This window comes from Netta rufina, assembly GCF_964035555.1.
Source record: "Netta rufina genome assembly, chromosome: 1".
Classification (NCBI taxonomy): Eukaryota; Metazoa; Chordata; class Aves; order Anseriformes; family Anatidae; genus Netta; species Netta rufina.
In genome coordinates this window covers 142,318,585-142,334,828 of record NC_140123.1, presented here as the reverse complement: position 1 = coordinate 142,334,828, position 16,244 = coordinate 142,318,585, and the positions used below count along the sequence as shown (strand labels likewise).

At 36.7% G+C, this 16,244-nt stretch overlaps 1 protein-coding gene across 1 annotated transcript in view; it reads right to left on the bottom strand.

Moving 5' to 3' along the window:
- The window catches only part of DCP1B (decapping mRNA 1B), a 44,324-nt gene that overhangs the window by 13,139 nt on the left and 14,941 nt on the right, over window positions 1-16,244 (bottom strand). The window contains exons 4-5 of the mRNA XM_084282183.1: window positions 7,908-7,974; window positions 5,504-5,639 (exon numbers count right to left, since the gene is read on the bottom strand). Of these exons, the coding sequence (XP_084138309.1) occupies window positions 5,504-5,639; window positions 7,908-7,974 (203 nt within the window). The remainder of the gene's footprint in view (window positions 1-5,503; window positions 5,640-7,907; window positions 7,975-16,244) is intronic.

Sequence of the window (16,244 nt, the reverse complement as noted above, 5' to 3'; positions counted from 1 at the left end):
CTACAGTGAGATGGACTGGCTCAGTGGATGATGGGAGAGCAGTGGATATTGTGTATCTTGACTTTGGCAAAGCCTTCAGCGCTATCTCCCATAATGCACTCCAAGAAAAAATGATAAAATGCAGGTTAGATAACTGGAAAGTGAGGTGGACTGAAAACTGTCTGGTCTACTGGACTCAAGATGTGTTTGACATGAAGCCCGACTGGAGGCCAGTTGCTACCATGTATCCGAGAACTTGATCCTTGGGTCCATACTGTTTAACATCATTAATGACCTAACTGATGGAAGAGAGGAGGCTCGTAGAGGACATAAAATGGGAACATGTAGTTGATAGACCAGATGGTTGTGCTGCCATTCACAGGAACATCATGAATTTCAACAAAAGGAAACCAAGGAGGAATAACTGTATGCATCAGCACAGGATGGGCCTGACTGAAAAGCAATCTTTCAGGAATGTACCCAAGGCCCTTGCCAGAGAAGTCAAACACGAGCCAGCAAAAGAAAGCCAGCTGCATTCTGGGCTGCATTAAGCATGCCACCCTGAGAGAGCTGGAACTGCTTAGCATCCAGGTGAGAAGACTCAGGGTATATTACTGTGAACAAAATACCTGATGGGAGGCTGTAAAGACAGCCAAGCCAGGCACTTCTGTCCACTGAAGAGGCAATAGACAAACACAGAACATACAAAATTCTGTTTAAACTTAAGAAAAAAAACTTTACTGTAAGGATGTTCAAATACTAGAACAGATGGCCCATAGAGGTTGTGGAGTCTCTGTTCATGGAGATACTCAACACCTGAATTACCATGGATCTGGGCAACCTGCTATAGCTGATACTGCTTTAATGCAACGGCGCTGGACAACACTGTCTCCACAAGTCCCTTCCAACCTCAGCGATTATGCCAGTCTCTGCCCAAAAATCATTTTGTGGGTGTTTGAAGTCACAGACTTCTGCAATGAATTTGATTCAAATGTTGCTTTTAGAAATAACTATAACACATGCACCAGACAACCGTGCCACAGGGTGGTCTGCTTTTTAATCTGAGTAAAAACCAAGCACCTGTATCTTCTTGACAGCTGTACCCTTACTGCATAACGCAAGAAACAACTTTTTTTTTTTTTTTTTTTTTGGAAAAAAAGAGTAAAAAGTACTGACTTTGCCACCAATGCAAAACTGAATTTCAGTTAATACAAAATTGCATATCAAGTGCTTCTTCATGGCTAATCTGAGTAGACTGCATTCAACATGCAAATCTATTTAAACTCAGCTACATTTTTCCGCTCTCTGGAAAAAAATCCAATAAAGTATTTTCTTAGGTTCTTGGTTCTTCAGAGCATACATGTTGTTATCCCTGAATCTGAAGAACTATTTTTCCCCTTCAACCTTTATTTTATCATTATTTCTAGGCAGTTCACAAGGACTCGCAACAATTTCAACCTTAGTATTGAGCTTTGAGCAACTCATCAACTTTTTATTTTTATTTTTAAATACACTAGGACAAAAGACTGAATTATCCTTAAATCACTTTCTAACCTCTCTGTCTCAGTCAATTTCTGACTGGTGACTTTTGTTGTCTCTTACTGTTGTCACTTAATGACAGATAGGCATCTTACCTAGTTAATTATCAGATGAAAGTTTTTTCATACTTCAAATTAAGTGCTTCCTGTAGCCACTATTTGACCTATATTAAAACAAATGGAGATAATTTTCTTCTTTTTTTTTTTTTAGTTCACACACAGCCTAACTCATTATGTTGTTACATAGGACAAACACACACTTAGTAAGATTAAATCTTTTCTCTCCCGAATTGTTCTTTTTCTACAGGATGCTGCCTTTTCTTCAATATGCCTCCTTCTCAGTGATATTTTCCAACATAGCTTTTTGGGGAAAAATCATATAAAGACATATTTAAACTTCTTCAACATGACAGATAACATACTCTTGTATATTTCATTATGAGTTCAGCAGAATTTAAATAAATGCATTAGGACCTCATTTCTCTAGGGTATTTTAATAGGCTGAATTCTTCAGAAACCACGAGTACTTTAGACGCCACTGCCATACTTTACAGGATGTCAGACCTAAAGGAATACAACTGAGGAAAGGAGTAGTAGAGTTCAACATTTATCACCATTAAGAACATTTTTTAGGATTAAGTTCCTCAGCAAAATGAAAAAATACTAACTATACACAAAAATGTACAATGAATGACTTGAATCTGACTTGGTATCATTCCCATGATTTGCTAACATGACTAACAGGCTGGCATCTGATATAGGGATGCATACTGAAGAACAGTACACACAAACACTGCGCTGATTTCAAAGGAACCTGTAGCTATTAGAGCTTAAAATACAAGGTCATTTTGGCACACTAGTAGCATGGCCTAGCTGATGAATAAATTAGGCAGCAAGACATTTTAGCCATTGTTGCATGGACAGGTAAGGACAGATATCATCTACCATCATCATCAACAAACACCAAAAAGCAGTATGAAAGAAATGTCAATATGTTCTTTAGTCCTAGAACCAGCAGAGTACTGATCAGCTAAAATACTTGGTGATTACTACATCTTGCTTCACAGTTCAGTCCTTCAGTCACGTACCTTGTTCAAAGCTATGCTTCTACAAAGGATGCGTAAGAAATTAAAAGGTTTTAAGATCAAGTGAAAGAAAGGCTAAGCAGTATTTGAAAGACACATGTGAAGAACATTCATCAAAATGAACAAAACACCACTGAGGATGTTTTAGGCAAGTCTGGTATAGTCAGAGACATTTAAGGCAAACAACTGTTCTATGTTGTAAGATTTCACAGTCCACCTGTACAATATGCTCAAGCTGAACGGGATGTTGCCAAAAGGAAGGACAACGGACAAGCATGGGACCTGAGCAGTGCAGATTTCCTGACAGAAATTCCACGTCATATCCTCATGTCATGCTCTGTAGGAGAAACCTGACTGAGAAACGTGAGTTGCAAAGACCTATCAGGTACAAAAAAAGCCCTGATATGAGAAAAGAAGGTTGGCCAATACTTGATAGGACTTAGTAGAGCTTAATAGATGGATGGTTGTGTTGAAAGCAACACAGAGAACTTCAAAGCTGCTTGAATTCAAACACAGTTAAGCAGCCCTGGAAATGTGGGATTTCAATCTAGGCAATCTAAAGGAGCCACAAGAAAACATTATTGTGCCTTTTCATTTGTCTGTTCAAAGTGCTCTCAAAAACAGACACTGAAGAGGACAGCAACCACCTCAAAGCAAGCAGTAGCAGAAAGGATTTCCAGAGCCCTGCTTAAGTGAGACATCCAGACAAAATTCAGACTGTACAAGAACAGCAGCACACGGTCTGTGTCATCCAGCCAGAGTATGGCACAGTGCCCTCAAGAAAGAGCGTCCTCCTGGGGAGGTGATAAGGTACTATCCAGTCTTTCATACAGTTAACAAATCAAAATCTATGAGGACACCTGCCATCTTAGACACTATATTTCTGTTCAAGCAGGGCAGTACCACTGGAACTTTTTGCTTGAAGACAGTGAAAAAGCAGTCAACAGAAATAAACGCCCAGAAGCCATGTGTGCCCTATCAGAAACGATGTTCTTATCAAATGTCTGTGTGTCTTCAGTAATGAAGCAGGAAGCTTCAGTTACTCTGGTCTTATCAACGAGGCAAAGGATGTCCCCCTAATACAACCTCTAATAGATCAAAGGACAGTGCATTAAATGGGTGATCATTAATGGACTTATCCTAGGACTTGCTAGTTGAGCAGAATCCCTTAGATGCTTCAAAGTTGACGTTCTTATTTTATGGTTCACAACACTTTAAAATATCTTATTTTATGAAGCCACACAGAATTGGAAAAGGAGAACAACATAATTCATAACTGATTTCAACACGTTAGCAGTGTAAGTTGTAAGATGTGTGCTGGCAAGGAAATACGTGTTATAAAGCAGCCAAAAAGCACGATTGCTCTGAAACATATTGACATAAAATACAAAAATGGCTGTCATCGCCTTTATTTCTCATGCCCTTCCTAGTTTTGTGTTACCAACCAAACAAGAAAAAACACAAATCCAGTTCTTAAGAAGTCAGATACTCCTAGCACACATCCTGGACGAGAAGGAAGTTTTCCTGTTATTTCCTTAGCAATCACTCATATGCAGAAAGATTAAAGATGAGGTAAGAAGCAAATTTGCTAAAGATCTTATCTGCAGGAAAAAATAAAAAAATCAGAAAACTATTAAACACCAGACCTTCTAGAATCTTTTCCTCTGTTTTGATTTGCTATGTGTTCAGGTAGAAGTGGAAGATAACTTTTTAAAAATGTACTACATCCATCTCCTAGTATCTGAGGACAGCCTAATATTTTCCAGTTTTCCATTTATGGTGTTTTAGGGGTATTTAATGAAATTATTTTATGAAATGCTTAAGCAATCAAATCACACTCTTATTTCAAGACTTCATACTCGTCCAGTTTTAAAACATGACAATATACTAGGATTTGGAAGTATTTGTTGATTATGGTACATTAAACCTATTGCATTATTAGAGAAAATATGAAGGTCCTAGCTTTGAAAGAAGCTATACCAACATGAAAAAGGCATGCATTTCACCATAACTCAAATAGTTATTATCTTTCTGCGGGTCTTATTAGTAGCCACATTTCAGAAAAACTAACATTTTCCTCTCTTTAGATTGCTTAAGACATACGTATTTCTCGCTGCAAAACACTTATGTAAGGAGCTTTATTACTGCATGACAACACATATGAAATACAGGAAACAGCAGTAGGAACCTGCAGGCTCTGAAACAATCTGTAGCATATATATGAACAGTTAAAATTGTTAGACTTTTATTCCCTAAAGTAAAACATTTTTGATTGCTCAATAATACAGAACATTATTAGTCCATTAGTTACTTCTTTGTTTAGAAGCCTCAGAAGACCAAAGTAGCACATGGGTTGAAATCACGCTAGGTTTCAACCTTTTAATTTCCTTCTAGTAGTGTCTGAAGTAGATAACAACCACAACAAAAATGGTAATTTCTAAGCTCGATGTTTTCCCTAAGGTAAATTATTCGTGCAAACCACAGAAACTAGTAGCAGGTTTGAATACTTCGCCCCAAAAGAGGACACAACTTCTGGTACCACTCAATAAGCAATAAGCACAGGAGCCCTAAGAGTCAAAATGAAAGCCAATTTACACTTGTTCTTCCCCCCTAGCCTCCAGCAAATAATCAATCACATACATGTTCTCCTTTCACAAGTTCTTATTGACAACATTCATATCTTTCGAATTTTTAGAAAATTCTGACAAAAAAAAAAAAAAAACACAAAACTTTTTATACCTACCACTCCTTCACAAAATGACAATTATGCTGTCATTTTCACTTTGAGTAAAATTATTTTACAAAAAATCTTTTATGTTCCAAAACATGACGCTAATTTTACTCAGGCTTTACAGTATCACCAAAAACAAATGCCCTCATTTTATAGATAGCAAATCTCACCTTGGTATACTCATCTTTGGCCTTGGTAAGCATCCTTAAGATATCCACTTCTTTGTTATTAGCAGAATTCATGATCATTGGGGACACTCCTGTTCCTGTGCCCTGCTGTGCTTTGAATTGTTCCTGCTGAGTTAGGCTGAAAGTAGGAGACAAGAGAAGAAAATACAAGACAAAAAAAAAAAACAACAAAAAAAAACATAAAAACAAACCATAAAATATAAAAAGTTTAACTACAGCTACTTTACAATAATTAAAAAAACACAAGACATTTTCACCCCCCAACTGTATTAACAAATAATAAACAAAATCTATTTGATACCTATATCAAAGAATAATTTGACCAGGTGTGAGAAACATTTTGCCCAATCTTGAATACTCCAGGTCATAGACTAAAATTTCCATTTCTCTGTCACAATTTCTATTCCCAGAAGAAGCAGAGAATTTGTAATGTTATTCAGTTTGGCTGGTGGTGGAGGATGGCAAACACACACAAATCAGTCATTAACTACTAGCAAATGACCAATTTCCTGCCCCAGCTGTTTTATTATTATTGTAGAGTGCTGAGAATTTAAACACACGGCCAATTGGCTGAGCGACAGGTTCTGTGTGTTTTTTTCTTTAAATCTATATGCAACACTGCTATTATAAACCACTACACATGGTTTACAATAGCATGAACCCTCTGAAAACTAGTTTTTATTGTAGTAAATTACCAGTTTGAGAGTAGCTAATCACCACCAACTGCAACTTGAGCTAGTTAACTAAAATTAGCTGTCAAAAAAACTGGATTTCCTAGGGTTCATTGCTTATTTCTGTAAATTCATCCCCATCAATTATTTCTTGGGTCACAACCGACTCATTTTAGAGCTGCAGAGCATACTGCATAAACAACAAAAAACCCCAAACAAAACCCCACCATTGTCACAGTCTCTGTTTAACAATGTTTTGTCACTGCAAAATGAAAAGCAGCAGGTAATTCTTTAAAAAGAGATAGAGAGGAAACACAACTAACTTTCCATCCAGTAGTTTGTAACAAATCCAACCTGGATCATACTGGTAGAAGAGTTAAAGCACTTTGCTATGAATCAAGATGTGCGAGGACGAGCCTTGGCTGGACTTGCACTGCAGGACATGTAAATGGGCACTTGGTACTTTAGCAATCAGAATTGATGTCGCTTCCTCAGCACGCTTCTGGCTACAGAAACGTTTGCTAAGCAGGCTATTAAGGCTGGTGCAGACAACCTGAAAAGGAGAGATTCACAGCTCTGACTGTGCCATTGCGCTGCACTCTGTTTGTACCTAATGCTGTTGGCTTGACATGCTCCCATGGCTTTTCTTGGGCTGGCAAAGACCTGGCCCGACATCATTGTTCCTCCTATCCCTTACAAGAATTGTGACACAAGGGTTGTGTCCAATCCTACATACCACAGACAGCTAGTAAATCTAACGTGCCCATTCCTATCATGTCCCTTTACTATATCCTCCATATTATATCTCTGTAAAAATGTAGACTGTATATGTTGATAAAACCTGCAAGATTTCAGCTCCTTCCTCCTCCAAACAAACATAAAAACCTGCAGAATGTAGTCATAAGAAAGGAATCATTGCAAACAAGGCAGTTGTTAGAGCAAGCAGAGGGTAAAGCGGGATGATGCGCCCTTGATCCTGGACACGTGGAGAAAGCAGTGGCAGCGAAAAAAATATCCATGATAACGTTCATTAAAAAATTATCCATGGTGCTGTTAGATTAAAATACAGCTGAGAATGCAGTTTTCTATGAAATGTTAATCTCTGATTTCATTGCAGAGTTAGAGCTGTACAACATATATAAAATATCCTTAATATGTATAGAAGAGTCATAAATTCAAAGCTAATTGAAGTCTTGCTTTATATTCCGAAACCAAGTGAATTCTACATATATATTGCTAAAAAAGCAGGAAGCAGGAACTGAGCCGTGGCGTAGAAAGAGGATAAAAAATACAAACTGTATTATTGCAGTATGCTTTTGTAATAGTCCATACTTACATTGATATGAGAAGAAAAAAATAACAGCTACATTGAAAATCCCCCCAAATTGAGAAACTCATTACCACCACCACCACCCTTCCCACCCCCCAAAGAATTCAGAGATCTGTTTTGTAGAATTGTATCATCAGGAAACAAATCAGATGATCTGTTATATTATCATGTAGCTGGAAACCTGCATGGCAAATTAGGGAAGAAGTATTGCAATACAGTGACTTATTTCTGTATATATAAAATGCAGGTGTGTGACAATTTTACTTGCAACAAATTCTGTATAAATAGGCTTAAAGTAGAAACCATCCTGGTAATATAATGTGCATGTATGTACAGAAATACATACATAAAAAAGCACAGAAAGTCTTGTTTACCCATCACTTACTTTTTCATGAGCTCTGCAATTCTTTGGCATTCTTCCTTATCATAAAACCAAATCCCATATATGGACACTGCAAATGCACATCAAACACAAACTATGAGAATCTTCTCAAAAAGCAATTCTACCTGGTAGATATTTAAAATTGACCTGTAAAATTTTTTATTTTATTTCTGTCTTATGCTTTCCCCTTCTATAAACACAACTCAAACCCTCCAGTAAAATCAAAAAAGATCAAGAGGTGTATCTCTACTGATGTACGTCACCAGCTCTGAACCTTTGATACAGGCAAAGGTGTTTGATCCTTTTCTTCAAAACACTAAACCAAAACTAAAAGTTTGTTTTTTTTGTGTGTGTTTTCTCCTTTAAAAACTTTACTTCTGTCAATTTTCCAGTTGTCCTATCATAACCACTGGACCCCAGTGGCTAGTGTACTACAGGCTGTGCTGCACGCAAACATAAGCAGGCAAGATTTGTTTAGTTTTCAACAACCATCAGGCCTATCTCATATATCATCAAAGTTGTTAGGGTAGTACAAACCAAGCTCTGCCTCCTTGCAAATTTCCTGTAACGCTGTCCATTAGTTTCACCTCCAAAGAAGTAATGACCTGTAGCCAACCCCAGGATTAGAAACTCTCCATCTAAATTCAGACTTCAGATTGTGTCCTTCACAAAGTTAAGTGCCTGCAGTTCCGCCCAGCAACACCAGATTTGAATCTACCAGTAGTCCAAAATTCTCAGATGTATGCACTGCTAGTGAAACCATCATGATGAGAATAGCCATAATGCAACCGTAACATGGATCTTCCTCTCTGCACCCTGCAACCCCTCTGCAACATTCTGCAACGTCCATGTTCCCCTTGTATGATCTGGTAGCAAATGGGTAGGCACCATGTTTCTCCCCTGCTTCCCCTCCTACAGCAGCAAGAGATTTCCCTTAATCTTCCTAAGATAAGGCAATTCCTAGCATGCCTTCTGACACAGGAGGGGCTGTGTCTCTTTGAAAGTGGCGTAAATGGATGGAGTATCCGTTTTAAAATAATTGCAACACCGACCCTGATCGTGTAACATTTCCTTTTATCACAGGAGTCCAAGAACAATCGCTTCTTCTTCGCTTCCAAAGAACTGAAACTCCGACATACAAAGCACAAGCTGGTTTTCTTAATGTCTGAAAAGAAACTGAATGTGCAGCTGTTTGCAAGACGCAAGTGTAATATTTATCTCTATCCCCCTTCAGACTTTCAGCCACATGTCTTCTATACAGCTAAAAATGGTTCAACTACTTAATATAGCATCCTGGTGAAAAGCCTTTAATTTTTTTATTTTTATTTTTTCTCGTATCCCAACACATAAAAACCCAGGACCAGCAGAGAACCTGAGATGATTACAAACTGCAACCATCAAGCTAGGAACCTGTCCTGCTCTCCACTAATAAAAAAGATAAATTTACAAAGAATACAAATTTCACCGCAAACTTTCTAGCGGCATGAATATGCCTTGTGTCTTATTGGTATTAAACAGATTATTTTTTTCTTCACCCTCCATCCTTAGGCTGTGTGTGACAAAAACAGAAATTCAGATCTAAGTGGTAATGGTAAACGTTTACAGGTTAAAACTGAATGATTGAACAGGAGAGGTACAAAAAGAATTCTTCCACTGCAGCACAGAAGAAGAAATACTGTCTCACTTTTAGGCCCAGATTCAGCTATCAAGTTATCCAACGAGAGATTACTGTCAAAACCAGAGAAAGAACATATCAAAATCAAGTATCTTCTGCTCCCCAAGTGAACCAGCTACATGAGTAGCAGCTAACAAAATACCAGTAAGGAGAGTTTTATACTGACAAGAGGGCATACATCTAGTCATCCACATTCAACAGTTCCCAACTCATTTCATTTACTAAAGGAAATGAGATTTAGTAACAGACTGATCACATTAAAGGGAAAAAAAGGCACAAAAAGTTATGATGCTGTTTGTAAGACTGAACAAAGTTATAAAGATATAATGCAGCAATCAAGTCAACAAGATGTAGTTAATATTGAATTGGAGTAAGCTACATAGGTTAAATCATCTAACTGCAATCACTTCACGTTAAAGAGCATCAATCTTTAGAATTTTTAGATTTTTAAACAGGTAGGCTGCTTCTTCTGGTACACATTAAAAAAATTGCAGCATCCATTCTATTGGACCTATGATGCTGGACCTACTGAGAAAAAGAAAGACCCAAAGAAGGTTATACCCACAATAGTATTTTTAACCTATGCCTTCCTATCTTAAAGCATGACTTGAAGCATGCCATATTAATTTTGTACCATTCTACTCTAATGCAAATGTGATCCCTTTGACCACAATGCAGTCTTTATAATTATGATGCAACCAAAGGATGTTCCTTCCACTTTACTCGGGTTCAAGTAGCAAAGGTGGCTTGTCTGTTCAAGTTTGACATCCTGCTCTGCAGGATAAAGCAAGACAGGATTGCAACAAAGGAAAAATCTGCAGTTAAGACAGCTGCATGCTATCTTAGAAAGACAAATACCATCTCTGACGCTGTCCCAGAGATATTATGCAATGATATGCGAGTTGTGAAATGTCATCTTAAGTGGCTGTCATTGAGTGTGTACATTTCATGTCCGGTTCTTGATTTGAGATCCCAGACCTGGGTGTAAGATTTGAGTGCATGACCTGCAAAAACACCAGCTACTTATAATCACAGCTGAAGTCTGTAGAAAGTGTTTTTGAACTTATGAATGATAAATATATTGGACAAGTTACGCTGGAGTAACTTGAAGTCAGACACTCTGCATGTAGTGGATCTTTGTAATTGTGACCACTCTGCTCCAGGATCCCAATTTGTAAAGTGGGAAGAATAATACTTCTAATCTGAGCAAGGTACAACAGGTCAGCTTATTTATAAGTCACCAGCTATTACATCAATGAGTATCACAGAAAACAACAATGAAGAGTTCTGCCCCTACTGCAGAACTTCTGCAGTGCCTAAAAAGGCAACAGGTCCACATGTAAGTAATGAGGAAAAGCCATAATCCCAGGTAGTCACTGTTTACCTGAATGTCATTCAGACTATTTGATGACTGAAGCAAGGACCATGCTGTAAAGAATTATGAACACGTAATTAAAAATTCTCTGAGGAAAAAAAGAAAAGATTGCACAAGCAACCTTGTTATATGGTTGTTTAGGAGTGCTCGATTTTGCAGCCTTTTAAACACAACATTTTGCTTAGCTAAAACAAGACACACAAAAAAAAAACCTGCATTATTTTACTGCCATATTGATAGTGATGTGGTTCATCCACAGGACTGGAACCTTCAGGTCTCTTGTTTCTCTACATTGTAGAAAGCAGCACAATACAAAATACTTATATATAAATGTACATATTTCTAAACAACAGAAATGCAGATTAGATATGTCCTGCTATTTCTGGAAGTTCTGAGAGAGGACTCAAAATTCTTATGATGTCCCAGGCACAAAAATGCCAGCAACCTAAAACAGTGCAAGAATCTTCCAACCAATCTAAAAACTATATTTTGATATGATCTTAACTTTTCCTAAAAAGCTGGTGAAAAAACCAAACCTATCAAAGCACTGAATACTTGCTCCTTCATTTACAGGTTGACAAAGCTTCTGATCCCGTTATTTAGGTATCTTTTAACACAGACAAGGAGAAGAATGGCTTGGTATTTACATTATTTCAAATGTTTAAAACTTCCTATATGAAACAGCCAGGAAAAAAAAAACAACACAACAAACAGCTACTAAAAGGTAAAGCATACTGCTCACAGACATCTTAATGCAAGTAATCACATCCGGAGAGTAAAAAAAGCTTTTTAGTTTTATTGGTCAAATTCAAGCAAGGAGGAACTGTTCAATTAACTTTCTCAAAATAGACAAATAAAAAACAAAACAAAACAAAACAACAATCCACATCATGTAAAAGCCCGTGAAAACCCCTTTCCCCAAAAAGGGATGGTTAGAGAGTGGGCAGGGACTAGCTACGCTACAAGTCAAGAATAGGTTCCTCACCACCATCTGTTTAATTGTACCTGGAACTATGCCTTAAACACGTGATTTATTTATTTTTTTTTAATGGACCCTGAAATAACCTTGTGATCTTCCACAGTCATGAAAGTTGGCTGACCAATTCAGAGACTTCTAGACACAGAGCCAGCAAATATTTCTGATCTCATGAGGCAAAAAGGGACAACTCCGAGACGGCGGATTGTTTATAAAATCATGTCTGCAACTCCACGGTGACAGCCTCGACTTCTGGCAGATTTTAAATCAAAACATATAGGAAATGCCTTAAAAAAAATCAACTCTGTAGCAAACAAACAAAAAAGACACTATCTGAAAAGAATATCCCCTGAATAGCCTCAAAGCTAAAGTTACGATAGCCTTGCAGGAAACTTCAAGTCCCACTGATGCATTTATTTCCATAAAGCCTAAGAGATGCAAGAGTCCATCGGCAGGTTACGTTTTGGAAAATATCCCAAAGGCAAACACAATTTGCAAGATTTCCTTTAAAATTACATTCTGCTGATACAACAAGACATGTTTAGTCCCTACACAGGAATAGTGTCTATGTAATGATCCATCTAAACTAGTGATTTTTTCCCCCCTCCACTGGTTTTCCAGTTGCATATCCTGCCATTGCATCATCAGTTCCAAATACTTTTTAAATCATGATGATGCATTTAAGACATTAAAAAAAATTAAGACAAGACAACCGCTACAGGGGCCAGGCTATCAGTTTTTAAATAACAAGCTGTTCTTAATAAATCCACTATTGTTGTTATAATTTGTTCATAAGTAAAAAGTGGTTCTTATTACTATTTCACAGTGGATTTCCAAAACATCCACATCAGACTGGATCTCCACTGCCTTTTACAACAGAAATGATTATACAGTCTCACTCAAGGAACCTAACAGCTAAGTGAAGAGATAGTAAGATAAACTAATCGTGGGTGAAACTACCATTCATTCCATTTTTGATACAGAAAAGTGATAGATGCTGACTTTGAGAAGTGAGGAAGTCTTCAGCAAGGCTGAAAATGAAATCCAAATATCCTCAGCCAACAAAAGTATCCTTCCTGTGAAAAAATGTCACAGGATGGCTCTGTGGAAAGGAAGAGTAACTCCTCAAACTCTGAAACTATTACCGCTACCAGCTTACCAGTACCTTATCATCTCTGCTGATTTCTACTACTAACCATTAAAAAGGCCTTCAATGCACACTGCAATGAAATCAGGCTCTCATCTGAATGATCTGAACATAATACAAAAATGCCATCACACAAATATAGGCTATATGTACATCCATAACTTCTCCTAGCAGAAAAGCTTACAGCAACATAACACTGCCACAAGTAAAAGAGGGCAAACTAGAAACCATGCTCCCTTCTTGATGCTGTGTACAAAATTGTACCTCATAGCTAAAAGCAATGAGAACACTCCTCAGTCAAGGAGGCGGCGACAATGCTCTCCCCATTCTGAAGGATGAAAAAAAGCTGGCTTTTATTTTAAAGAACAGGAAGGAATTCTACCCTCACCTTCTCAGTGTCCAGCCTTTATATTTACATCCTGCTTTTCAAAGTTAAGGAGAGTGGCAGCTTCTCTATGTTTCTCGTCAAGTATCTGGGGTATACACATACATACAACTTAAGACTTTTGTTGTTGCAGGTTAACAGCTAATTCCATATCTGTAAATACAGTTCTTTTACTTCCCATTTCCCTATTACTATCCCCATTATCTGGGGATAAAGCCTCCTCCATTGTAAATGGCATACATGATTGCGTGGTAGAGGACTCAACAGGGTTTGAATTTTGCAGTTTTCATTTATAATTTAGTGAAATATAAGATTACGTTTCCAATGATTTTAAAGTGCATGTCTGATGTACCTGCCATGGGTTGAAGTACATCTTTAATACCAGAGCTACAGTAAAGTTCAAGGGCAAGTCGTTTTCCAAACTCTGCTGGTGTCATTTATGGTGCAATTTTTTTTTCCTCCCAGTAAAGAAAAAGAATGAAAAAAAGAAAAGAAAGGAAGAATATTTTAGCTTTAAAAATGTGTTCAATAGCAAGTAATTTTTTCCCCAACTTTGTATTTTTACTATAATCAGTCTGATGAGCTATTACTGCAAACAGTTTGATTCCAGCAAAAAAAAAATAAAAAATGAACAACTTGAAAATAGGCTTCATGAAGAAGATAAGCAACCTCATCTATAGATATCTGTAATTCCGACAATTGCAATCTCATCTCTTATTTCTCCACTGCATAGCTTCACATCCTAAGTAATGGAAATACATTTGCAGATCTGGAATAAGCTCTTAACCTGCAACAACAAAAATCTATGTTGTTTGAATGTACACTCACACTTGTTCCTGTAGTAGTAAGTGACATCTAAAAATACTGTAATATTAACATAATTAAAAAATGTATTTTCCCATTTTTATACTCTGTACACTCTAACATTTTTGAGGCAGACAATTTCTTATTGTTTCCTACACCATCTCTTTACTACTGCGATGGTCAGAAAAATAATCTAAAATAAGCAACTGTAAAGTCAACTACTCTTTCTGACATTTCAAATGTTTAGTTCATATTTACAGCAGCGCTTACGTATTTTCTCTTGTTGATTTTCCACAGTCTCGTAACACGTTATATTAAATAGATTAAAAAAAAATCTTCTCTTCTTCTGTTATAATCAGATGTTATGTTGACTTCATAACATCTGCTCACCTGTAGAGCGAGCTGGTGTTGGAAACTAAGTACCTATGATTTTTAGGAATACAATATAATTCCATTGGAATGGAAGGGACATTTACTGTTCTCGTTAATTGCAGGTGAACAGTATTAAGTCTATTCCAATTGTGGGTAGGTTCATGCTGTTGAGTTAGTTAACTTAGGTTCATGCAAGTTTCAGTGGATAGCTACGCCTTGGACCCTTTATCATTTACTTATGACCACTGTAAGTTTACTTGCTTGAAAAATGAAGGATTGTTACATTTTATCCTTTAGATTTTAATAAAAATGTTTAAAGTATATTTTACGACCTATTTTTTCTTGTGAAAGTTGCAACTTAGTAACTTATTTCATAATGATTCAAAAATCTTTGAACTACCTTACTTCTTATTTTTTTTAGTGTAATGATTTTTAAAGTATTTGTATATCTTTTAAAATTAATTTTAACTACTGAAGTTAGTGTTCTGATTACTGTAAAAATTAGCAGTTTACTGACTTTTCTTCCACCACAAGACATTCTGTGTGTTTACTTGAATAGTGGGAGAAACAGAACATACTTCTGAGATGAAGTGTGCCACCATAAAAATTAAATTTGCATGGTAAAAATCTCCTTATTTTAAAACTGTAATCCAACAGATGAAAGCATCAGAAAAATCTGTATTTATCAAATTAATTTTATATAAGCAGCTAGATGCTTCAAAATACTGAAACAGCACTGGGACATATCCTGCAATTTATGAATTGCTAACTATAGAGATACATTTCAATACATAGCAAAATTTGGAGTTGCGCGCTGTGCAATTTTCATTACAACAACTGCATTATTCTCAAGCAAAGTGGCTCGTTACATTGTGCTTCAGAAGTCTGCAGTATTTTACCATATGCACAATCCTTTAGGAATAAAACATTAATTATCGTCTTTTGCTTCCCTATTCTCTCCCCTCCTTCTAACTCTCAGTGAAAATTTGAACCTCATTTTTTTTCTTTATGATAACAACATACAAAATATTGAGAGAAGACATAAAAAAAAAAAAACAAAACAGAAGAGAGATGACAACTAAAAAAGAAGCAAAGTACTGCAAGTAGGTATGCAATGCTTTACATAAAAATCCACTGTTGCTTCTCTAATTATGAAATTTCATGAACCTCTCCACTGAGAGATGCTATACGTTCCCGTGAAGAAGATTTAATGCTGTATGTTGTTATGCAAATAATCCTGAAATTTTACAGAAAGGCAGTTCATTTGACAGAGACAGAAGAATTGGTGTAGATCATCAAACTGAAAGTCTATATCCTGTGTAAGACAATGACCAGCACCAGATGATTCACAGGAAGAACCTTCCTAGTCTCTCCATTGTTGACTTCTGACCTGAAGCATGTGTCTTATATCACTTTTTTTTTTTCTTCTTGGCTACAGGATCTCTGGCTGTTTTTATTCATATAAATAATATCTCTGCTATGCAAAAGGATTACTGAAAGAGGCTCTAAAAGACTTAGGAGTACATGTGTCCAAAACAACGAAGCTAGCAGGTACAAACCTCATTTTTTGTGAAGAAAAATATATTTAAGAAATATATTATTTGTA